This window comes from Ahaetulla prasina, chromosome 7, assembly GCF_028640845.1.
Source record: "Ahaetulla prasina isolate Xishuangbanna chromosome 7, ASM2864084v1, whole genome shotgun sequence".
NCBI classification, from domain to species: domain Eukaryota; kingdom Metazoa; phylum Chordata; class Lepidosauria; order Squamata; family Colubridae; genus Ahaetulla; species Ahaetulla prasina.
The window spans coordinates 7,157,659-7,184,230 of NC_080545.1; the positions used below are offsets into that span (position 1 = coordinate 7,157,659).

General features: G+C 44.6%; 1 protein-coding gene across 1 annotated transcript in view; it reads right to left on the reverse strand.

Annotated features, from left to right (window-relative positions):
- Positions 1–5,318: 5,318 nt before the first annotated feature.
- Positions 5,319–26,572, reverse strand: part of ERGIC2 (ERGIC and golgi 2) — a 45,003-nt gene continuing 23,749 nt past the window's right edge. Inside the window, exons 6-14 of the mRNA XM_058190486.1 lie at positions 25,105–25,175; positions 23,112–23,152; positions 21,989–22,090; positions 20,655–20,750; positions 19,718–19,773; positions 16,231–16,329; positions 11,525–11,622; positions 8,139–8,204; positions 5,319–6,998 (exon numbers count right to left, since the gene is read on the reverse strand). Coding sequence (XP_058046469.1) covers positions 6,933–6,998; positions 8,139–8,204; positions 11,525–11,622; positions 16,231–16,329; positions 19,718–19,773; positions 20,655–20,750; positions 21,989–22,090; positions 23,112–23,152; positions 25,105–25,175 — 695 coding nt within the window. The 3' untranslated portion in view covers positions 5,319–6,932. The remainder of the gene's footprint in view (positions 6,999–8,138; positions 8,205–11,524; positions 11,623–16,230; positions 16,330–19,717; positions 19,774–20,654; positions 20,751–21,988; positions 22,091–23,111; positions 23,153–25,104; positions 25,176–26,572) is intronic.

The following is a 26,572-nucleotide window of genomic DNA, read 5'->3' on the forward strand; positions in this document are numbered from 1 at the left end:
AGGCATAGCAGCCCTCGCTGGTTTTATATCCTGTGGGGTGTGGCTCCATGACTCAGCACTTTCTAGGCCTGCCCCACCCCTGCTTCTGTTGTTCCTGCCTCTCCTGCCTATGAAACCTAGGGTCCAGCCAGGCCTGATTGCCATCAGCTGGGTCTGGAGGCGTGGCCTGGGGGGGAAGAGTCAGGGGATGGAGGCCTCGTTATCTCCTCCACCTGGCCTGCCTCTGGCTCCTGGAGCTGAGCCAGGGAAGCCGGTGCTTCCGAGGTAAGTCCTGATGGCCCTTCCCCCTCACTTTCCAAGTCACTTTCTGGCAGGGGGCCCGGCTCGGGGGGCACAGATACAACACTGGGGTTGTTGTTTTTTTTTCCCCCTTCCCTAGAAGATGTGGTTGGTAACAGATGCTGCTGTGGTTTGCCTGCACTACGATACACACCCACTTTAGCCATTCTTAAGGAAGCTTCCTACATCCAAATCGGAAGTTGAAACATGTCCTTCGAGTGTGTAGAAGCAAGGGGAGTGAGAGATCTTTTGATCTTGGTTTTTTATAATGTGCAAAATACTTGGTTGGACGGCTTAGAGACTTATAATCAGTAATAAGGCTAAAAGAAAATAGAATATATATTAAATATCCAGTATTGATCTCCCTCTCTCTCATCTACCACCCATCCATCATCTATCTTCCTCCCTATCATCTACCTACCTACCTACCTACTGGTATCTACCTACCTACCGGTCATCTGTCTGTCTGTCTGCCTGCCTGCCTACGTACTGGTGTCTACCTACCTACTGGTCATCTGCCTGCCTGCCTACCTACCTACTGGTATCTACCTATCGGTTATCTGTCTGTCTGTCTACCTGCCTGCCTGCTTACCTACTGGTATCTACCTACCTACCAGTTATCTATCTATCTCCCTGCCTGCTTGCCTACCTACCTACTGGTATCTACCTACCTACTGGTTGTCTGTCTGTCTGTCTGTCTGTCTATCTATCTATCTATCTATCTATCTATCTATCTATCTATCTATCTATCTATCTATCTATCTATGATCAATCTTACCATCTCTCTCTCCATTATCTACCTACCTACCTGTATCTACCTACCTACCTGTTATCTGTTTGTCTACTGTATCAATCTCTACCTACCTACCTACTCTCTCTCATCTACCTACCTACCTACCTACCGGTATCTATCTGTTTGTCTATCCATCCATCCATCATCTATATCCATCTATATGCCTCCCCTTCTCTAATCTATCTATCTATCTATCTATCTATCTATCTATCTATCTATCTATCTATCTATCTATATCTCTATCTATCTCTCTATCTCTCTATCTCTATTTTATTTCTAGGACTCAGTCATGAATTATGTGCTTCCTCAAGCAATCCGAACTGAACAGCCTACTCATTTCAATAAATGGGATTTACGTTTTTCCTGATTTTATGGGTCAACTCTCAAGGGTTACTAAATATTGTACCCCAGGGCTGCGTGTAAAAAAAATACGTTCCTTTACTTACAGTGGGGTTATGACTCCACATGAGGACATCGAATGAATTCCAAATAATTTCATAACGCAGTTTTAATATTGCTGAGTTTTGCATCATCGGCTGATTTTGTATATATTATTCATTGCCTTGAAAATCTGTAAGCCACTTATGGATCCATAGGTGCCGTTTAAAAACATTATTTTAAATAATTCATACTCAAAATTCACACACCCCAAAATCTGATCGTGGAATAGGGATGGCACCTAGTGCCTCGGAAGGCAAATGACAACAATTTTTAAAGCACACTTCATTTCCAAAGATCATCATGAAATGTGGCTTCTAGAGCAAAGACGATGCCAAATTTCCCTACTCATTCAGGCGCTGCCACATATTAAAAAGTATGAATTATAGCTTCTAATTGAGACAGGCTTTTAAGCAAGGATATTTGAGCAGTTTCTTCTTAATTGGTATCTGCTCGGAAAGACAAAACACAGATGGTCCTCGACTTAGAACAGTTGCTTAGTTCATTTAGTGACCTTCCAAAGCTACAACAGTAGTTGGGCCGCGGTGTGGCTCAGGCTGTAAGAAGCCTGTTATTAAAACACAGCTGCCTGCAATTACTGCAGGTTCTAGTCCCACCAGGCCCAAGGTTGACTCAGCCTTCCATCCTTTATAAGGTAGGTAAAATGAGGACCCAGATTGTTGGGGGGGCAATAAGTTGACTTTGTATATAAATATACAAATAGAATGAGACTATTGCCTTACACAATGTAAGCCGCCCTGAGTCTTCGGAGAAGGGCGGGATATAAATAAATAAATAAATAAAAAGTAGTGAAAAAAAGTGACTCACGGCCGTTTTTTCACAGTTGCGACCTTTGAAGCAAACCCCCATGGTCAAATTTCAGAATGCTTGGCCGTTGCTTCGTATTGATGACACTTGCACTGTCCTGGGGGTGGTCGTGTGATCCCGTTTTGCGACCCGACAAGCGAAGTCAATGGGGGAAGCCAGACTGACAGGTGAACAACTTATCAGCCGCACGGATTCATTTAACAACGGAAGCAAGGAAGGTCGTCAAATGGAGCAAAGCTCACTGAACAAATGTCTCACTTAACGACATAAATTTTGGGCTCGGGGCGTGGGTCGTAAGCCCGAGGCCTAGCTTCTGGTGAGAACAGGTATTTGAGAAGTCCGTGCAATTTTTGTGCGTTTTAAAACAAGAGGATGAATGATGGTGGAAGGGAAGTGTTTTACAAGGGGTGCGTGTGGGTCACCAACATGAAAGAACGTTGAGATGGTTGAACCATAAAGGAGAAGGGTTGATTCTCCACTTGAAGAATGAATGAATGGATTAAAAAAGAAGAGTACGATTGGACAGAATTCATTAAATTTGGAAAGAAGAGAGCATTTGGGAGGATGAAAAGCTTTCTGGGAACAGCTATGGACTTCAAGTTGAAAGTGGGATAGATTTGTAAGGGTAAAATGAACTTAATTTAGAACAGGGGTCGGCAACCTTAAACACTCAAAGAGCCATTTGGACCCGTTTCCCAAAGAAAAGAAAACACCGGGAGCCACAAAACCTTTCCCGGTGCCTGACTATTTCTTGAGCGGCCACAAAACTAGCATATGTAATTGAATTAAACGTTCTGTTTTCTTCTGAAACTTTTCTTTTCCTGGATTTTTCCATGGTTGGCCTTACCAGGAGTAAAAAAAAGCTCAATAAATCGTGTGCCAGCAGGTGTCACATATCGGCGGTTGTGACGCATATTTTGAGTGACGGAGCCGCAGCAGAGGGATGAAAGAGCCACACGCGGCTCCAGAGCTGCAGATTGCTGACCTCTGATTTAGAAGGTCAAAAAGTCCTCTAATAACGCAGAAGGCAAACCTCACAGTTTGAACAACTGGACTTTCTTGGTTTGGGGTTGTTTTTTTTGAAAATCTTTCGGTTCTCATCCAAGAAGCTTCTTCAGTTCTTCAGAACAGAGATCTCCAACCTTGGCAACTTTTAAGCCTGGAGGACTTCAAAGCTGGCTGAGGAATTCTGGGAGTTGAAGTCCACAAGTCTTAAAGTTGTCAAGGTTGGAGACCCCTGCTCTGGAGTCCATTTAAGCTCACGCCGACTGCTTCAGTGACTCCATCCAGCCACCTCATTCTCTGTTGTCCCCTTCTTTTTTTGCCCTCCATCATTCTCAGCATTAGGCTCTTCTCCAGTGATATCAACCACAATGTCCTTCATTCCTGAAATCGGGACAAAGCCTGTCCCATTCCTGAATAGCAGCAGTCAACTTGTATCTCTCTCCCCATTTCATTTTCACACGCAATGAATTCGTGGTTTAATTTTTCTGAAAACCATTCAGAAATTCTTGGCCAAGGACAGAGTGGCCCTACTGACTCCATAACACTTGGGAATTGTATGGATCGAAGCCGGCAGGTCACAATCCCAACCATATTTCCACATGCCCAAGACCAAACAGCCATCCTAAGAATGAGGGAAAGTCTAATATTTTGGTAGAGAAAAGAAGATAAGACTATTTCTCGTAGCATAAGTGGATGTTTTACGTGCAGCTTTTTCAGTATCTTACAGAACCTACCGATTACTCTTCTTTAGAAGTTTAAGGCCATCAGCCTGGGTGAGTTAGGTACGTTAAAGAAATGCTTTCTGCAAGACATTTTAAACCGATTAGTTTAATGCCCCCCAAAATGTGGTTGTCAACTCGCAGAGCATCCTTGGCCTGTTCTTGAATTGCCGTAGGCAAGGGGGATGGGAAAACCGGCGAAGCAGCAGGGCAACCAAAAACAGAAGTACATTCCAGACATCTCTCTCTCAAGGCTGTCTCCAAGGGTTACCCACAGCAGCCTGAGGGGAGTGATCTCTACAACCTGCGAAATTGCTCCATTGGCGAATGTGACTGATGACACATCCTGGGGAGAGGGCGGAAACAGGGTCATGCCTGGGTCATAAATTACATGGGGTCAGAGTTGGCTTCACTTGGAACGTGCTGACATGAAGCTCCTAATAAATAACTGGATATCTTTTGAAGCTTGGCTCGAGGCTCATGATTTAATTAGGGTATCTGTCGGAACCCTAACAGTGGTGTATTGACTATCTGAATGACTTACGCTCCATCTCTTCACAGGAGTTGCTGGAATACGACATTTTTCACTGGCATCAGATTGTCTATCCTTAGGTTGGCAACTATAGCATCTTTGCCACTGGTGGGCTTCAACTCCCAGAGTTCCTCAGTCCACCAGGAAACCAGGGAATTGAAATCCAGATTGTAAATCCGTCATAGTTGCTCACCTCTGCTCCGTCCCTTCCATTGTCATTAAAATCAAATTTATTCTCCCCTCTTCCATTTTGGTCTTTCCAGCTAACAGCCATGTTTTGGGGGGGGGGTTTAAACTGTTCATAAAGCACCAATCTGGTACATTTGATGTACATTCCTACATTTTTCAACGGAGGGGATATTTTGGGAAGCAACGATGGACCAAAGTGTTCTTTTTCCTTTCTTAAGCTTAAGCAAATAAATAACGGTCATTAAGTTCTTATTTTTTACAGATGCTCGTGGACCAGGGGTGGGTTTTACTTACCTTTACCACCGGTTCGCCCCGAGCGCTTGTTTGCTTGGCATGCCTTCTGCGCATGCACCCGGCCTCGAAAACGTGCCTAAATAGCATGATTTGGAGCCGGCCTGGGTAGGCAGGCCCATCCGCGATTGCCACTACCGGTTCACTCGAACCGGTGTGAACCAGCTAAATACAACCTCGGCCATGGACGTTGAATAAAATTCGCCGACAACCAAAGGAACAAAGTGACTGCTTTGCATATCAGTTGGATAGATAAGGCTCAGAATTTAGATTATGGACCTATATTTACTTATGGTATTAAGAGTGTGGAATTAAAAGCCACTGGATTCAATTCAGTCAAATTCATAGTTAAGTTGCAATACTGCTGCCCACTAATTTCACTATTCTTTTTGTCCCTAAATTCCAAGAAAGATTTAAGGCAAGGCACAAGCCGATACAGGTAATCCTCGACGTATGACCATAATTAAGCCCAACGTTTCTGTTGCTAAGTGAGATAAATGAATTTTGCCCCGTTTTACCACGTTTCTTGCCACAGTTGTTCAGTAAATCTGACTTCCCCATTCCCTTTGCTTGTCAGGAAGTTGCAAACGGTCTATTAATGTCCAGATCACCGGGACGTTGTGACCGCCATAAATAGGAGTCAAGTTTCCAAGCGCCTGAATTTTGATCACGTGACCATGGGGGATGCTGCAATGGTCATAAGTGTGAAACACGGCCATAAGTCCCCCTTTGCAGTGCTGTTGTAATTTCAAACGGTCACTAAACGAATTGTTGTAAGTCGAGGACTACCGGTATATAGCAGTCTACAAAAATATGGTGATCAACATCGTAATCCATTTGGATCAGGGGTCTCCAACCTTGGCAACTTTAAGACTTGTGGACTTCAACTCCAGCTTTGCTTGGAGTTGAAGTTGGAAGTTGGAATTGAAGTTGGAGTTGAAGTCCACAAGTCTTAAAGTTGCCAAGGTTGGAGACCCCTGATTTGGATGGTAGCTTAAAACTCAACTAAATTAACAATAACCATGACGGATTCTCCAGCTTGTCAAATAAGGCTGTCAATCACTCTCAACAGTGTACCCCTAAGGCTGTCAATCACTCTCAACAAGTTACAATGCAACGAGCCAGGATTCTTTGATCGGTCCATTTTTTGTGTGTGCTTTTGTTTTCCGGAAAAAGTTTGATAATAAGCGGTAACGCTAAAAGATTTTTCCACATTTGTTTAAACATTCGTCAATTGGTATACATGCTACGCCCCCAGTACGAGATTTTTTAATTTCCTTTCTTGTGCATTAATTTTCCATTTCTTGGGATTTCCATATTCTTACGATAGGAGTGACGTTTTAAAAAGATGAGGGAAGAGATTAAAAACAAAACAAAGAAACCCCCCCACCTCGCACCCTGTTTTAAAAACAGAATTATACAGCTTCCAAGTTTCGGTTTGCAAATTTTTCCCCTGCTCTGCTGCCTGTGGAAAATACACTTCTTTCCAATTTTATTCCCTTTGAAGGTTATTGTTCACGAGACTTTGCAAATGCTCCGGGAATGTAGAATTGATAAGTTTCCACGATTTAATTGCAGTTCCTGAATCCCAAGTTCTCCTTTCCAACAACAATTCAGTTCTCATTCCAGGAAGTCGGACTTTAAAATTAAAGGATCATCTCAGCGACTTTTTTTCGAAATCCTTGAAAAGGACAAACAAGTCACTCCGAAGAGTTTTCCCTTCTTTCGTTGCTAAAAAAAAATAAATGGCTCCTTTTTCCCCCCTCCGTGTCTTTGAACGTATTGCACAAATCTTTTGCTTATAAAAATGTCCTTTTCGCGTCAAGACAGAAAGACCAGAGTTTTCTGAAGAGAAGGGCTATTGCGTAGCGTCTTCGGTGGCTAGAGGTTCGTGGTCGTTTCGTTGACTATCTGGAAGTTGAACCTGTCAGGGGGAAAAAAAAAAGCAGAAAAGACATGTTTGTTTTTCCCCCTCCCCTTCTTTGTGCATTTCAGCTCATTGTTGACTCAATCCCACCTATTCCTCTTCTAGAGAAAAAGTCATAATACAGATTTATTTGGGGAGGGTTAAGACATGTTTGGCCTAGTGGTTAAGGTTCCAGGTTAGAAAGCTGGAGACCGTGAGTTCTAGTTCCGCCTGCGCCGTGAAAACCTGGCTGGGTGACTTTGGGCCAATCACCAGGAGACTGTTAGTTCTAGTCCCGCCTTACCATAAAAGCTGGCTGAGTGATTATAGGCCAATCACCAGGAGACTGTGAGTTTTAGTCCCGCCTTAGCCATCAAAACTGGCGCGGTGATTATAGGCCAATCACCAGGAGACTGTGAGTTTTAGTCCCGCCTTACCATAAAAGCTGGCTGAGTGATTTTAGGCCAATCACCAGGAGACTGTGAGTTCTAGTCCCGCCTTAGCCATAAAAGCTGGCTGAGTGATTTTAGGCCAATCACCAGGAGACGGTGAGTTCTAGTCCCGCCTTAGCCATCAAAACTGGCGCGGTGATTATAGGCCAATCACCAGGAGACTGTGAGTTTTAGTCCCGCCTTACCATAAAAGCTGGCAGAGTGATTTTAGGCCAATCACCAGGAGATTGTGAGTTCTAGTCCCGCCTTACCATAAAAGCTGGCTGAGTGATTATAGGCCAATCACCAGGAGACTGTGAGTTCTAGTCCCGCCTTAGCCATCAAAACTGGCGCGATGATTATAGGCCAATCACCAGGAGACTGTGAGTTTTAGTCCCGCCTTACCATAAAAGCTGGCAGAGTGATTTTAGGCCAATCACCAGGAGATTGTGAGTTCTAGTCCCGCCTTACCATAAAAGCTGGCTGAGTGATTTTAGGCCAATCACCAGGAGACGGTGAGTTCTAGTCCCGCCTTGGCCATAAAAGCTGGTTTGGTGATTTTAGGCCAATCACCAGGAGACTGTGAGTTCTAGTCCCGCCTTAGCCATAAAAGCTAGCTGGATGACTTTAGGCCAATCACCAAAAGACCGTGAGTTCTAGTCCCGCCTTAGCTATGGAAACCAGCTGGGTGACTTTGGGCCAGTCCCTCTCACTCAGCCCAACTCACCTCACAGGGTTGTTGTTGTTGTGGGGAAAATAAGAGGAGGAGGAGGAGGCAGGTGTGTTGGATATGTTCGCCGCCTTGAGTTATTCGTAAAAATAATAAAGGCAGGATGCAAATCAATTAAAATAAAATAAATAAAATAAAAAAATAAATGAAAGATGTATCACCGATTTTGTCACAATCGCAGTACCACTTCTAATGTTTATTCACTGCTTTAATGAATTGTCTAAGAGCACTGGATCCAGTGAGATGCTAGCTTCAGTAGACAATTCAGGAATCAGGATATTTAATACACTGAATCTGTCTTTGGTCTACTCTGTGACTTTCCCCTATTCTCTATTTTCTGTCCCTGGCTTAATATTGTCACTAATTTTGGAAGAAGCATTACACCAAAGCAGCCCATTCAAATAATCAAGGGCTAATATTTGAGGGGCTGCCACAAAGAAAAGAGGAGGGGGGGATGTTTGTCAAATTATTCTCCAAAGCACCTGAAGGCAGGAAAAGAAACAACGGCTGGAAACTAATCAAGAAGAGAAGCAATCTGGAATTAAGGAGAAACTTCCTAACAGTGAGGACAATTAATCAGTGGAACGGCTTGCCTCCAGAAGTTGTGGGTACTCAAACACTGCAGGTTTTTAAAGAAAAGACTGGACAGTCACTTGTCTGAAATGGATGTCAGGGTTTCCTGCCTGAGCAGGGGGTTGGACTAGAAGACCTCCAAGGTCCCTTTCAACTCTGTTATTCTATTCTATTCCATTCTATTCCATTCCGCATTTTATTCCATTTTGTATTCTATTCCATTTTGCATTTTATTCCATTCCGCATTTTATTCCATTCCATTCTCTTCTATTAATTCTAATAATTCTAATTCTAATTCTATTCTATTCCATTCCACTTCACTCCATATTTTCTATTCTATTCTATTCTGTTCCGTTCCATATATTCCATTCCATTCCATTCCATTCCATTCATTCCATTCCATTCCATATTTTCTATTCTATTCTATTCCATTCCATTCCATTCCATTCCATATATTTTATTCCATTCTATTCTATTCTATTCTATTCTATTCTATTCTATTCTATTCTATTCTATTCTATTCTATTCTATTCTATTCTATTCTATTCTATTCTATTATTGTCTTATTCTATTGTCCATCTGACGGTTACTTCTACACACTTGTATTACATGAGATACCCACAACGTACTATGAGATGGATTCACAATTAATTAAGGAAGTTGGAGAAACGGAATTAGGTTTTCCCCCCCCCCATCAGCTATTCACCTAGGGCTGTGATGGGGAACCTATGGCACGTATGTGCCACTGGTGGCACGCACAGCCCTCTCTGCGGGCATGTGAACCGTAACTCCAGCTCTGCTCTGCCGCGCATGCCCCCTGCCAGCCAGCCGGTTTTTGGGTCTCTGTCATGCATGAGCGGGGGGCAAAGCGCATGTGGGGGATGCGCGGGCATACATGTGAGTTCGCGCATAATTGCACGGGTCATGCACGCGTGTGTGTGGGGGTCATGTACGCATGCGCAGGGGCGGGGCTTGCAGGGAAGGGTCGTGTGCATTGCATTATGGGTGTGGGCACGCACACGCATGTATTCGTGCACACACGTGTGCTTTGGGCACTCCGTGCTGAAAAGGTTAGCTATCACTGAGCTAGGGTGACTAGGTGGCTCAGTGGCTAAGACACTGAGCTTGTCGATCAGAAAGGTCGGCGAGTTCAGTCCTTGGTGCTCTCCGAGTCTGGTTGTTTGCTTGCAGACATCTCACGACCCAACTAGGGAATGACATCAGCCAACACTATAAAAAAGATGTGGAGACTCTAGAAAGAGAGCAGGGAAGAGCAACCAAGAGGATTCGGGGACTGGAGGCTAAAACATATGAAGAACGGTTGCAGGAACTGGGCATGGCTAATCTAGGGAAGAGAAGGACCAGGGGAGACAGGATAGCAGGCTTCCAATATTTCAGGGGCTGCCACAGAGAGGAAGGGATCAAGCTATTCTCCAAAGCACCCGAAGGCCAGAGAAGGAACAATGGATGGAGAGATTCAACCTGGAAATAAGGAGAAATTTTCTCACACTGAGAACAATCAACCCATGGAACAGAAGTTGTGGGAGCTTCATCACTGGAAGCTTTCAAGAAGAGACTGGACTGCCATCTGTCAAAAATGGTGTAGGGCCTCCTACTTGGGTGGAGGGTTGGACTAGATGATCTACAAGGTCCCTTCCAACTCTGTTAATCCGTTAAAAAGATTGAGATATCTCACACTGATTGTCAGGCCTGGAAACCATATTAGACTTTAGGGTTCCAGACGCTGCCACATTTTCCCCCTGAGGGGAGGAAGGGGGGCTGAGGGGTATGGTAACATTCTTCAAGCGGTCAAGGTCGGATGGTGTTCACATCTGCAGGAAGAGTGGCAAGAAGATATTCGAATGAACTGGGAGAACGTGGGACCATGTGACCATCAAAGGGGTCAGGGGGGTGGGACTCTTGGGATTTGTATAACTGGGGAAAAGAATCCGGAAATTCAGTTTTGGAATTTCACTCATCGTGTGCCAGTTTCCTCATGCTAGTAAAGAACTCTGGAAAACAATGGCTTCTGAGGTTTTTTTTTTATGCAGAAGAGGTTTTTCTGGAGCCTTTATATCCTGTGGGGTGTGGCTCCATGACTCAGCACTCAATCAGGCCTGCCCCACCCCTGCTTCTGTTGTTCCCTCCTCTCCTGCCTACAAACCTAGGGTCCAGCCAGGCCCGAGTGCCATCAGCTGGGTCTGGAGGTGTGTCCTGTGGGGGGGAAGAGTCAGGGGACGGAGGCCTCATTATCTCTTCTACCTAGCCTGCCTCTGGCTCCTGGAGCTGAGCCAGGGAAGCCAGTGCTCCTGAGGTAAATCCTGACGGCCCTTCCCCCTCACTTTCCAAGTCACTTTCTGACAGGAGGCCCGGCTCCAAGTCACTTTCTGGCAGGAGGGCCAGCTCCAAGTCACTTTATGGCAGGAGGCCCGGCTCGGGGGGCGCAGACACAACACAAATTTTCAGCTTCTTTTAGGGGGTTGGTGGGGGAGTGCGTCTTATACTCCGAAAAAACAGTATTTAAATTTTATTTCGAAAGAGTTGGCACATATGAAGGAATGTTAGGAAAGAGGGGAAAAAAATAATAATTTGAACTATAGAGACACACGTGCACTCTGTTTATTGCAAGGGCATGCGTTTTATTCTTTTTATCATAAAGGGATACGACAGAAGAAAACAGCACCGACAGTTCACACAAACAGAATGCTTCGACAAAAGCAGACATTCATAGCTTTCCACCAAGTGCCCTTTTCAGGGGGTTGGACTCTATGACCTCGATGGTCCCTTCCGACTCTGTTAGTGTTACTTACCCTTTCTGTGACTGCAAACTGGTGCGTTTCTGCTGAAATTTTGTGCGTTTGAAGTTTTGTCGGCACCACTGTAACAAAGTACTGGAACATCTGATTGTCTGCAGAAACACACACACAACACCCCCCCCAAAATATCAATCAATTAAAATTCATGACACGAGAAAACAACAGTCTCAGAAAAACCCTCATTGGGTCGATTCGATTGTTAGATGGAGATTTCCTCATCTGAAATATTTGTTTGTATACTTTTCACATTAAAAAAGGATGAGAAAGTTTATAATTATTTGTAGACCCATTATGTAAGGGTTTTTTTTTAATTTATTGGGTTTTTTTTCCTTCCCAGCATTCAGCCAGAGTGGATTATTTTTATGTTTAATGTTAGATTAATCCGATGTTTGGGGGTTTTTTCGTTCTCTTTTTGGCATACAATTTTTTTTTTGCTTTTATTAATGTTTGATATGTTTTTTCTGTTTGTTTCGTATTTTATTCTTGTGCTAAAACATACATACATACATATATACAATCACACAAACACACATTACATTACAGTACATTATATTACATTACAATATATTGTATTATAGTTTAGCATATATCCATGATGGTGAATTTATTGTTGTGATCTAGGCCCAATTAGTTATTACCAGACACAATCAGTCCTAAACAAACATATTTTATTAGAATAACTGAGAATTACTTCATTCTCAGCTTAGTCCAAATTAAGTCCAAAACAAGTCCTTCAGAAAAAGTCCTTTGGCCTTATCACAAACCTTTGCCTTCTTTGGCACCCTGCCAAAGGCTTTTCTTGGCAAAGCCCCACAAAGTTCAGAAACAAGAGATGCCGACTAGAAACAAATGTAGCAACGTTGCTTTCTTACAAAGAGCCCAAGAGCCGTTGCTTATGGGAGGGGCCAATCATCTCCTGACCTTACTCCCGAGTTGTCCTTTTTGCTTTAGCTGCTCTTGCCTTCTGGCAGCTCTTCTCATGCGTGCACTAGGAACAGGCTCCTCCTTGTCATGTCCCACTCCTCCGCTGACAGCCGGGTCAGGGAAATGCAGCTCTGCCAAAGTCCTAGCAAAGTCCTCAAGGGCAGGCAGGAGACCAGAAAGTGACTTCAGCAAGATATGTTCGACTTTGCCTGACTCAGAGACTGCCAGAAAGCAGATCCTTTATATAGGCCACGGGGTGTGGCTCCATGACTCAGAACTTATCCAGGCCTGCCCCTCCCTTCCTTCTGCCGCCGCCGCCTATCAATTCTTCTGAAGCGAGGGTCACTCCAGTCGGCAGCTGTTGGTAATTGACCTCCCTCAGGCTCACATGCTGTGGGGGAGGGGTCGGGGTCTAGTTGCTCCGTTTGCCTGGGCATGGAGCCAGGTCTGGGGCCGAGAGGTGCTCCCTCCTCCGCAGCCTGTCTGGGCATGGAGCCAGGTCTGGGGCCGGGAGGTGCCCCCTCCTCCTCAGCCTGTCTGGGCATTGAGCCACGGCTGGGGCCGGGAGGCATACTAGGACATTCCTCAGCGTTCGGAAGCAGATAAGAAGACCCCGGCTGCGGTGAGAGCGGGCAAGACACAACACTCCTGTTCCTCTGCCATCTGCCTCTGGAGCCTCTGGAGTCCACGTATCACTCCCAGATGGCACTGGCCCCATCTCTGGCTCCGACGCAAAACCCTCGTCCGGGCCTTCCCCTGACTCCAGGACTGGTCCATTGTCCTCCCCAGCCTCCTCACTGTCCGACTCCGCTGCCAGCTCCGCAGGCTGCTGGTGGACCGCAACACCTATGGAACACATGCCAGAGGTGGCACGCACAGCCCTCTCTGTGGGCATGAGCGCTGTCGCTAGCTGGTCTTCTGGTTTCCAGCGTGCACATGTGCGCCGGCCAGTTGCTCTTTGCAGGCACTGGAAAACGGCATGAAAACAGCCCAAAAAAGGGCCCAAAAAAGAGTCTGTTTTCAGGCCAAAACTGGCCTGAGAAACGCCCTCCAAAACAGCAAAAAACCAGACCATTTTTCAGGCCATTTTCCGGCCAAAACCAGGCATGGCTGGTCTTCGGGTTTATGGCACTCCAGCACACGCACATGTATGCACTTTCCAGTTTGAGCACTTGGTGCCAAAAAGGTTCGCCATCACTGGCATATATTATATACATATGCACACATACATATAGATATGTGTTATAAATCCTCCCATATATAAAAGGCACCACAGACAGAATCAGCAAAATCCTCCACAAACACAACATCAAGACAGAATTCTGCACAAACCGAAAAATATCCACCATCCTAAGAAACCCCAAAGACAAAATTGAGTTAGAAAATCAAGGAGTATATGAAATCCCATGCACCGCCTGCCCCACCACATACATTGGACAAACCAACAGAAGAATAAGTGCACGCATTGAAGAACACAAGAACTCAGTCAAAAAAGAGGAACCAACTTCTTCCCTGGTCCAACACCTTAAAGCCACAGGACACGATATTGACTTTAAAAAGACCAGAACTATCGCCAAAACTGAACACTTTAACAACAGAATAATCAGAGAAGCCATCGAGATAGAAAAACGCCCACACAGCATGAACAAACGAGATGATACCTCCCGCCTACCAGCCATTTGGAAACCCACCCTTATTGACAAACGAGTCCCTAACACGAGGAATGACACCAGACCCACACTCACAAGGTCCACACAGGATGTCACCACCACACATCCACCCAGAAAGCAGACCCAAACCCACACTGCTCAGGAAGCACGACCAAGGACCAGAAGCCAGACCGCAGCTGCAACATTAGACATTTCAAACCCCTCCAATCCATACATGCAGCAGACTGACACCCACTATGAAGATGTAGCATGACCACGAAGCCAAACAACAGCAATGCAGCTCACCAGCTCAAACCCCCCTGCAACTCAGACTAATCTGAGCACAACCAAGCCCCCACCCAAACAGGACACACCTCCAGCCAATCAGAGCACTAAAAAACCCCATCCAATCAGAGCACAGCCAAGCTCCCACCCAATTAGTTCAAACCCCCACCAGCAGTTAAAAAGGAAGAAACAGCTGCAATCACACATTGCTCCCAGAAGCACGAAGCTGAAGCCTGAAGATGATGAATGAGACTTCGTCGAAACGTCACCAAGACACTTCCAATTTTATGCGGGAGAAAACCCGAATAACCAAAGACCTACATACATATAGATATATACACACATTCATACACACACACCAGGGATGAAATGCTCCCAGTTTGGACTAGATCGCATGATCCGGTAGCGATGGGGCGGGTAGTTCAGAGAACCGGTAGCAAAAATCCCTGCACACATCCCCCCACTGCCCACGCCTCGCTGTTTGTTGTGACCCAGGTTCCTGGACCTGGACTCCTGGACTCGGATGATTCAGAAAGTGAGGGAGAAGACCTGGCAAGCCCTTCTTCTCTTGGGCCCTCTCCCTCCCTGACACCCACTCAAAGGGAGGAGGAGGGGCCGGCAAGGCCTGATTCTCTGGAGCCTTCTTCTGATTTGGCAACGCCCCAAGAACAGTTTTGGAGTGATGCAAGACTGCGCAGACGTGAAGAAACAGCGTTGGGATAAGGCCAAGGAATGATGGACATCTGCAGAGACTATAAATAGGAGGCAGGACTTCCTGGTTTTTTGTCTTGGACAAAGCAATGAATTTGCGCGGGCAAACTGTATCAATGGAGGGAAGAATATATTCGTGAGTAATTCTGGCCTTATCTATAATTTCCTCGTTATCTCCAGAAACTTGGCAGGCCCGTGGGTAGACGTGGCCAGGACATTTATCTATGTAAATAAAGTAGAAGAGGAGGCCTTTCACTGACTCTTTATTGGGAGTATTGGGGGAGGGAAACAGAACACTGTTCCTCTTCTCTGTCCCTGAAGCTCTCGGTGGTGATATAGCTGTAAACAGCCTTAAATGACTGCCGCAGCACTTCAAAGGGCCACACTACAGCTGATTAGCGCTGTAGGCGGCTAGTAGACCGGTGCCTCTATTTTTAAAGAAGGTAGACCGGTGCCTCCCAAAAGAAGGCAATTAGTAGACCAGTGCCTCTATTTTTAAAGAACAGGTACCTTCCAAAAGAAGGCAATTAGTAGACCAGTGCCTCTATTTTTAAAGAAGGTAGACCAGTACGCTCCCAAGTTTTGTATACTTTATTATTTTTATTATTTATTATTATTGGCCATGCCCATCCAGTCACCTGACCACCAAGCCACGCCCACCAATTAAGCCAAGCCCACAGACCCGGTAGGGAAAATTTTTAGATTTCACCCCTGACACACACCTATAAATAAAGCCTACGTCGTTGGCTTAATTAAGTTTTAAAGCACGTATGCTAATTCATCTTAATTATTAAATAATTATTAATTTGCATATATATGCAAAAATATTAATAATTTGGGGGAAGTGAGAGATGTTCCACAGAAAATGTACCATCATCCTCGAGGCTAGATTCCGTAAAAAAAGGAAAAAAATGACAATTTATGAAACATATTACACTACCAATTATTATTATAATTCTTGAGATTCTCAGCGGAGGTGTGATTAACACATCGGCGGCGTCCTTAAAAATTCCACGGAAATGATGCAATAAACGCCATTCAAGGGAATCAAGAAGAGAATGGTAACCCAAGCGGAAAACCAAACAAAGCTGTTGTGGTTCCCCCCCCCCCCAATAAATAAAACCCACTTACGATCTGATGCAATCTTTTCGGTGCCGTCTAAAGGATTAATAATGCCTGGAATGAGTTCTCCAAAGGATAAGTGATCTATCCTATGGGAGAAATTGTATGCTGGAAGACACAATGGAAAAACACCCGGTTAATATCGTAATTTTAGCTATAGGCACATATATGGTGGTCTTTCGGGTGCGCTTCAAGGTGTTGGTTACCACCTTTAAAGCGCTCCATGGCTTAGGGCCCGGGTACTTACGGGACCGCCTGCTGTTACCCTATGCCTCCCACCGACCCGTACGCTCACACAGAGAGGATCTTCTCAGGGTGCCGTCCGCCAAGCAATGTCGGTTGGCGGCCCCCAGGGGAAGGGCCTTCTCTGTAGGAGCACCTACCCTCTGGAACGAACTTCCCCCTGGTTTGCGTCAACTACCTGACCTTCGGATCTTTCGCCGTGAATTGAAAACGTACTTGTTCATCCAAGCGGGACTGGCTGAATTTTTAACTTTTAATTTTTAAATTCTGAAATTTGAATTTTAATAATTTTAAATTGGGGTACTGTGTTTTATTGGGGTCAATTTGACGGTTTTACATTTAAACTTTTAAAATTTTCGGCCATTATATAATATGTTATTTTAATTTGTTGTTTTAATATTGCATATTGTATATTTTTAACTTGGCTGTACACCGCTCTGAGTCCTTCGGGAGAAGGGCGGTATAAAAGTCTAAATAATAAATAAATAGTAGTGGCCATAATTGTGGAAAGCTTTTGGGAAAAGTGTATTTTTGAGGTTTGGTGGCTAATAACAACACTTTTTTGAGGGGGGGAGTTTCAAGAGAATCCTATTCCACTGCTTGAATAGCCTGGGAATAGCCCAGACCTTCACCCAATTGAAAATCTATGGAGCCGACTAAAGGAACTTGTTAGTCAGAAGCGACCCAGCAATAAAACCCAGTTAATAGAAGCAATCCTTCAATCTTGGTTTCACATTATAACAGCTGCAGAACTTAAAGACTTGGTTCACTCCATGGGAAGATGTTGTAAGGCTGTCATTCATGCTAAAGAGTATTAACTGATATGGGGATCGTTTTTTGTATATCTCCTTTTTTCTACGTGTTTCACTTTTCTTCTTTATACTGTAACTGCTATTCTAATAGCAAATCCTTCATCAAAGTGATTGCATTACATCCTTGATTCAATTATCTTTCCATTGATATGTAATTTTATGGTACTACTCCCCCAAAAAAGTGGTGTTATTAGCTTATTTTTAGAAAATACACTTTCCCCAAAAGGTTTCCACAATTTTGGCCGCTACTGTATGTACAGGTAAATCCTCGGCTTACGATCACAACTGAGCTCAACATTGCTGTATCTAAGTGAGACAGTTGTCAAGTGAATTCTGGAATAAACTGGAATTATAGGTGGTCCTCGACTTACGGCCACAGCTGAGCCAGAACTTTCCGTGGCTAAGTGAGATAAGTTGTTAAAATTTAGTTTTGGCCCATTTACAACCTTCATTGCCACACCTATCGATTGAATCGCTTGCAGCTGTTAAGTTAGTAACTCGGTTGTTACTAACCCCGTTCACTTTGCTTGTCAGAAGGACGCAAAACGGGGATCACTTGACCCCTGCAACCATCATAAATACCAGTCAGTTGCCGAGCATTTGAATTTGGATCACATGACCTTGGGGGAAATGCTGCAGCGGTCATAAATGCGAAGAATGGTCGTAAGTCCCTTTTTTTCGGGCAAAAAAAAGAGCAAAATTCACTTTTAAAGTGTCTTTGCTTAAGCGGGCAAATTTTGGCCTCACTTTTGGTCGTAAAGAGAGGATTATCTGTATTGCGTTATATACTTTGGATACAGCGTGGAAACCCCCTTAGTGGTTTCGATCCATGCCGTTAAGATTGCCTCCACCAAATATGATGCCCCAATATTTTGTGAGGAAGCAGGCCGTTGCTGGAGATAAAAACATCTGGAAAACATTTACACTCGTGCCAAAGTGATAAGGAGATACGGGTATGGTTCTCCTTCAGCAATAACACACTGCAAAAATCTAGTTGTGGCGTGCATTTGTTTCGGCACACACATCCAGAGGCTTGCTGTATTGTGACCCAGGCCCAAGTAGGTAGTAGGAAACTCAGTCAGTGTAAAAACAAACAAACTTTCATAAAACAGCTGAGAATTAACGCATTCTCAGCGTAGTCCAACTAAATTAAAGCAAACGCCTCCCAATACAATTCCTCAGTCCTATCACCAACCTTGGTCCAATTAGGCAAACTGCCAAAGGCCTTTCTTGGCAAAAGTTCAGAAGACACCGATAGGAAACAAATGCAACAAGACAAAGCTATCAACGTTGTTTTCCGACAAAGAGTTCAAGAGTCATTGCTGGTCTTTTAAGCCTTATGGGAGAGGTCAATCATCTCTTGGCTCTACTCCCGAGTCGTCCTCTTTGCTTGAGCTGCTCTTGCCTTCTGGCAGCTCTTCTCATGCGTGCGTTAGGAACAGGTTCCTCCTGTTCCTCTGTCTCACTACTGTCAGCCTCTGGAGTCCGCACCTCACTCCCTGATGGCCCTGGCCCCTCCTCTGCCTCTGATGCAGAGCCCTCATCTGGGCCTTCCCCAGCCTCCAGGACTGGCCCCTGTTCTTCCTCAGCCTCATCGCTATCCAACTCCGTTGCCAGCTCCGCAGACTGCTGTCGGACCACAACATGCTGTTTCTGCAGAGTATGTCACAAAGTATTTTGGTGTTGTGGTCCGCTGGCGGCCTGTGGAACTGGCAGCAGAGTCAGACAGTGAGGAAATTGGGGAAGAACATGGGCCAGTCCTGGAGACTGGGGAAGGCTCAGACAAGGGCTCTGAGTCGGAGACAGAGAAGGGGCCAGGGCCATCTGGGAGTTATGTGCTGGCTCCGGAGCCTCAGGAGTCGGACATCAGCGAGGCAGAGGAACAGGGGGAGTCTGTTCCCAATGCGCTCATGCGCAGAGCTGCCAGAAGACAAGAACAGTTAAGACAAAAGGAACAACTCGGGAGTAGGACTTGGAGATGACTGGCCCCTCCCATAAGACATAAAGGAGGAGCAAAGGCATGAGAGCTTTTGCAGGAAGCACCTTTGTTCGTGCTGGTCGGTTTAAATTTTGAAGCTCCGTTTTTGACTCTGTGCTCCGTGTGGCCTTGCAAAGCTAATTGCCAGTTAGGTCTTTGACAGCGTGTCAAGGGAGATAAAGGTGGGTGCTTATCAGTTTTATCCCGAAGCACTGTGGCAGACTTCGGTCGGACTCTTTACAAACTATTTGTGACTCATCATGGGCTGTGAATGAACAGAATTCACAGCCGTTGACATAAAAAGAGGATTTTTGGGACTGATCGTGTGCTTTTTTTTTTTACTGTCTCAGGAAGCCTAGGACAGAACATTTGGCAAGTGGAAAAGATCATGTCTAGAGAGATTTATCCCAAGAACCATGCAACAAATAACACTTCTAACGCCAAGAAACAGAACGTGGCTTACATTCGTGGCTCACAAGGGCTGCCAAATGTGCGTGGCCCCTCGGGTGGGGAATTGCCCTAAAATGAATGAATGAAAGAAAGAAAGAAAGAAAGAAAGAAAGAAAGAAAGAAAGAAAGAAAAGGGCTGTGTTGGAATTCAAGAATGTTATCGAAAGGCAGACTTAATCCAGGAATTGATACACATTTACCACATTTCCTTCGGCCTGGTCTACCCAATGCGAAGAAAAAACATCGGGCCAGCGTGCTACAGCCCGGTCTACTCAATGCGATGCAAAGCAAATTGGGGAAGTGCTGTCAAGCTGACCATGGATGCCCAATTGGCCAGGTCCCCCCACCCCCCGAGGTCAATTAGAGCCCTGATTCGGCCCTCGATGAAATTGAGTTTGATACCCCTGTTCTATAGGTCAAGGTAAAGGTTCCCCTTCCACATACGTGCTAGTTGTTCCCGACTCTAGGGGGTGGTACTCATCTCCGTTTCAAAGCCGAGGAGCCAGCGCTGTCCGGAGACGTCTCCGTGGTCATGTGGCCGGCACGACTCAACGTCAAAGGCGCATGGAACGCTGTTCCCTTCCCACCAAAGGTGGTCCCTATTTTTTCTACTTGCATTTTTTTACGGGCTTTCGAACTGCTAGGTTGGCAGAAGCTGGGACAAGTCACGGGAGCTCACCCAGTTACACGGCGGCGCTAGGGATTCGAACCGCTGAACTGTCGACCTTTCGATCGACAAGCTCAGCGTCTTAGCCCCTGAGCCTATTCGATGGGATTGAATTATTGGTCTGTTCCTTGAAAAAATGTACATCGGATGTTTTGAAGCGGGACGCAAAAGCTAGTCTAATAATAGGGCTGTGCTGGCTGGGGAATTCTGGGAGTTGAAGTCCACCCGTCTTAAAAGTTGTAACCCCGGGTTTATAGCGTTTCAGGAGATGAAATGAACATACTTGCCCACTGTAACGTGAAAGTTCCCTGCTACTTTATTCACATAGAGGTGCCCATGAATTCTGCAGGCATCGGCCAAATGTACGGGATGATCCTCCCTGCGCGGATTTAAAAAAAAAAAAAAAGCATTTCTTAAAAAGTAGCACTTCGCAATTTACGAAGCCTTGCAAAATACAAATTCTCCGAAAACGTAGGTTACATATTGCTCACAGGCAAATCTAACGTAATGGTCTCCAATGACCACGGAAGTAGATGCAAGCTTACAAATTGAGAAAAACTGAGTGACTTAAAACGAAGGGTATAGAACAGGGGTCGGCAACCCGTGGCTCTGGAGCCGCGTGTGGCTCTTCCATCCCTCTGCTGAGGCTCCCTGTCGCCGGTCGGCTCCACAATTGATAGGACTTTCGGTTAGGACAGGTAGAGGAAAAAGGACGCTGCGCTAGGAGGAGACTATGGTGGGGGAACCAGACTTCGAATTGGCAGAGGACAAAGGACGCCACGCTAGGAGGAGACTCTATGGTGGGGAACTGGACTTCCGGTCAGCTCCAGAATTGAATTGGGGGGGGGGGGGGGCTTCCGGTTAGGATCTTTGTGGCCCTTTGAGTGTTTAAGGTTGCCGACCACTGGTATAGAATAACAGGACTGGAAGGGACTTTAAAGGTCTTCTGGTCCAACCCCCTACTCTAGCAGGAGAACCTACACCATGCCGGACAAGGGGCTTAAAGTCTCCTGTGTTGGAGTACCCACAACTGCTTGAGGCAAGTCGTTCCACTGGTAATTGGTCTCACTTTCAGGAAATTTCTCCTTGGTTCTCGGTTGGATCTGTCTTTAATGATCTTCCATCTTTTAATTCTTGTCCTGCACTTCCCCATTAACTCTGCTTGCAGGAAACTGGCAGGGAAGGTTACCAATCTGACCACGATCCCTGCAGCGTCAGAATTGTGAGCTGGTTACCCGAGTACCTGGATTATGATCCCAGCACCACAGGGGGTGCTGCAATGGCTGGAACTTGGAGGCTCGGTTGTACATCCATTCCCCCCCGCCCCAGCGTCACTGTAACTTTGAACGGTCGCTGAAGGGTTGGACGTAAGGCCGAGGACTACCTGTCTATGTCTCGTATATGCATTTTCCTTCAGGGTTTCTCCCCCTCCTTCCTTTATCATTTTGTGTATTAAAAACTCTCCGACCGAGAAATGGCTTAGCGTATGGATTCTAAAAATACGGTCAATGTCATGGCTTTTATCTCTGAATTGACCTGTTTTGGATCACATCAGTTCTTTTTCATGTTTCTCTCCCTCCCCCCAAGGCGAGGAGACCCTGAAGCTACCCGTCTCACCTTGGTGGAAGTGCCGTTGAAGCACTTTTAAAAGCACTTTTGAATATTATGTCTTGAAGAGAATGTTCTTCCTGTAGCCGGGCCTGAATATTTTGTAGTATCCTAGAAGTAAAGCAAAAGACAAAGATTCAGCTATCATATCTATCATCTATCATCCATCTATCCATCTATCTATCTATCCATCCATCTATCTATCTATCTATCATATCTATGTATCTATCTATCTATCTATCATATCTATCATCTATCATATCTATCATCTATCTATCTATAATCTTTCATCTATCTATTATATCTATCTCTCATCTATCAATCTATCAATCTATATCTCTTATCTCTCATATCTATTATCTATCTATCATCTATCTATCAATCAATCAATCAATCTATATCTCTCATCTCTTATATCTATCTCTCATCTATCTCTCATCTATCAATCTATCATATCTATCTATCTCTCATCTATTTCTCATTATCAATCAATCTACCTACCTACCTACCTACCATTATCAATCAATCTTCCTACCTACCATCTCTATCATATATCATCAATCAATCAATCGATCTACCTATCAACCATCTACCGATCATCTACCTACCTACCTATAACTACATGATAGTTATTTATATTATATAGCTATATGTGTGTGTTTGTGTGTATTTTCCCCCCATGCCATCACTGCTAAACAACTAATTCTCACAACCCTGTCAAACTGCTTTGTAGGCTATATTAATATCCTTCTCGTCTTTCCTATTACCTATTTCTTCATCTTCTTATGACTATAACGTTGTTGCTTGTATCTTATGATTTATATTGTTTTATTTAATTATCCTAGTACAATTCATATCGATTGCTTATTTGTTATCCTACAACTGTCACTGAGCGTTGTTGCATCTTATGATTTATGACGAATGCATTTTTTGTGATCGTTAGGATTGTGATTTATCACTTGGTTGCTTGTATGTACATTGAGAGCTTATGGACCGGAGACAAAGTCCTTGTGTGTCCAATCACACTTGGCCATTGCAGTGAAACGATTGAGGTGCTTAGCCCATTTAAAGGTGAACTAAGGTGGCCTTGGGTGGACAGGAATGATAATGATTATAAAGATTGAGTTATTACCTTTGCCACTCTCTTTGCATGGGGCTGAGTTCAAATATCACCTGAAACAAAAATAAACGACCAAAGTTGAGACAAACACTGCCTTCCGTTTGTTTCTCAAACAACAAACACTGCGGGTCTAAGAAAGCCGCACAAAAAGACAAACTCAGCATGTTAATCAGATGGATAGGTGGTTAAGGAACTGGGCTAGAAAATGGGAACCGCAGGCCAGTCACTCCCTCTCAGCCCTAGGAAGAATGCAATGGCAATTCCTTGTCAAGGAAACTGCAGGGACTGGTCCAGGCAGTTGCCAGGAGTCAAAATTGACACAAAGGCACATAACAACAATTTCGGCAACTGTCATGTATTTATCATGCGATCGCTTTCTGTAACCTTCCCAGCTGACGTGCGAAGTCAATGGGGGAAGCCAGATTCCCTTAATGACGGCAAGATTCACTTTAACAACTGCAGTGATTTGCTTAGCGACGATGGCGAAAAGGTCATAAAGTGGGGCAAAGCTCACTTAGCAACCGCTTTGGTCAGCAACGGAAATGTTGGGCTCACTTCTGGTCGTAAGTCGAGTTTACGTTTTTGGAGGGTGAGATTTCTGGAATGGAAATCCATCTTTCGCTTGCCCTTCTCATGAGAGAAAATTGTGGGCCTCACGACACTACGTGGCATTTCATGGCTAATCCGTGGATGTGTAACTCCGGTCATATTTTCTGCGACTGTGGATACCCAGCCAGTGTTGTGGTTTGCCAGCAGGCTGCGGAGCTGGCAGTGGAGTCGGATAGCGATGAAGCTGAGGAAGAACCTGGGCCAATCCTGGAGGCTGGGGAAGGCCCGGATGAGGGCTCTGCGTCAGAGGCAGAGGTGGGGCCAGGGCCATCGGGGATGAGGTGTGGACTCCAGAGCCTCCAGAGGCTGACAATAGAGAGGCGGAGGAACAGGAGGAGCCTGTTTCTAGTGCACGCATGAGAAGAGCTGACAGAAGGCAAGAGCAGCTCAAGTAAAGAGGAGTAGGGCCAAGAGATGATTGGCCCCTCCCATAAAGCTTAAAAGACCAGCAACGGCTCTTGAGCTCTTTGTCGGAAAACAACATTGATAGAATTGCTCCTTGTCTTGCTGCATTTATTTCTTGTCGGCGTCTTCTGCTTCTGAACTTTTGCCAAGAAATGCCTTTGGCAGTTTGCCTAATTAGACCAAGGTTGGTGATAAGACTGAAGAGTTGTGTTATGAAGAATTTGTTTTGAATTAGTTTGGACGACGCTGAGAATGAGTTAATTCTCAGCTGTTCTAATAAAGTCTTTTTGTTTTCAAACTGATTGCGTTTAATAATATCTACTTGGGCCTGGGTCACAACAGCCAGGCTCAGTAAAATCAGAGTTATCGTGGGATGAATACCGTATTTTTCGGACTATAAATGCTCCAGACTATAAGATGCACCTACCATTTTTGGGGAGGAATACAAGAAGAAAAAAATCTGCCTCCATCTCCCAGCAATTTCCCTCATTGCAGCAAACAGCAAACAATCTGCTTTAGTTTCATTTTCATTTTCAGCACAACCTGATTAGCACAAGGAAAAAAACAAATCTGCCTCCCAGCAATTTGCCTCCTTGCAGCAAACAGCAGAGGCCCATGCAGCAATACCAATCCCTGCAGCCTGAAACAGCTGAGAGTCGGGAGGCTGATCCAGGAACAATCAGCTGCTTGTGCTAATCAGGCTGTGCTGAAGCTGAAACAGGCTGTTTGCTGCAAGGAGGTAAATTGCTGGGAGGCAGAGGCTAAAGAATGGGGGCCAGTGGGTGGGCGGGGCTACATTCGGTGTATAAGACTCACCCAAATTTTCACCCTTTTAGGGGGGAGGGAAGTGCGTCTTATACTCTGAAAAATATGGTAGTTTTGATGTCCTTCCCTGCTGGAAATTACACAACAAGTCAGGTGTCACTGCACCTTTGACACCCCTTTCACCACCCCCCCCAAAAAAAAAGAAAAAAAAGAAACTCCCACTTACTGGTTCGTAGACCAATCCATCTGCAGTAGCAACCATCGTTTCTGCCAGATCCAGGACGTCAGCACCAATGTCTGTTTCAAAAAGTTGAAAGAGAGAGATAAGAATTTGCAAAGGGTTACCTAAACCGTTTCTTTTCTAAACCTCGGTCGTTAAAAGAAATGTCGATCCATCTTCTGCTTTAATTCAGATCTCATAATTCATGACAGTAAATTTATTTCTTTAACAAATTTAGAATAGAATAGAATAGAATAGAATAGAATAGAATAGAATAGAATAGAATAGAATAGAATAGAATGACAGAGTTGGAAGGACCTTGGAGGTCTTCTAGTTCAACCCTCTGCTTAGGCAGGTAACCCTACGCCACTTCAGACAAAGGGTTATCCATCATCTTCTTAAAAACTTCCAGTGTTTTTCACATTCACAACTTCTGGAGGCAAGTTGTTCCACTGATTAATTGTTCTAACTGTCAGGAAATTTCTCCTTAGTTCTAAGTTGCTTCTCTCCTTGATTAGTTTCCACCCATTGCTTCTTGTCCTGTCCTCAGGTGCTTTGGAAAATAGGTTGACTCCCTCTTCTTTGTGGCAACCCCTGAGTTATTGGAAGACTACTATCATGTCACCCCTAGTCCTTTTCATTAGACTAGACATACCCAGTTCCTGCAATCGTTCTTCATATGTTTTAGCCTCCAGTCCCCCTAATCATCTTTGTTGCTCTTCTCTGCACTCTTTCTAGAGTCTCAACATCTTTTTTACATCGTGATGACCAAAACTGGATGCAGGATGCCTTACCAAGGCATTATAAAGTGGCATTAACACTTCACGTGATCCTGATTCTATCCCTTTTGTTTTTGCAACCTAGAACTGTGTTGGCTTTTTTGGCAGCTGCAGCACACGGCTGGCTCATATCTAAATGGGGAAAACTGCGAAACTTGTGTGTCTTGAGCCAACGAACTGCAGCACCTCAAAATATAGAAGGAATTTACAAAGCCTTGCTTTCTCAAATCTTGCTCATTAAGAATAATGAGGATTGCAGAAATATTGCAGCTTCTTCTTCCCCAGAAACAAGTTCTACTGCCTATTAAAATCCTGATTATTAGTACTGTACAGAACAGTAATTTTCGAGATGCATTAGTTGGTAAAAGGACTGGACGAGACTAATGGATGCCATCATTTTAAAGCATTTTGCTGAATATTAGCTCCAATTTTGCACCTGGCTTCTTTTTTTTTTACTTCCTTCTCTTTTTGGTACTATCCAAAGTGATTTAAAAAGAAAAAAAAAGATGAAGGTAGACATTTCAAAAGTCCCCTTTCTAGCTTTAAAATAAAAAAAAAATCACAATAATGACAGCATTAAGAAAATACTTTGCAGTGCTATTTTCCAAAGAGATAAACATTGTTTAGCTTTTCCGGAGAAAGAGGGAGAGAAAAAGGAAGCAAGGGAGAGGAAAAAAAAGAGAGAATTTGTGTGG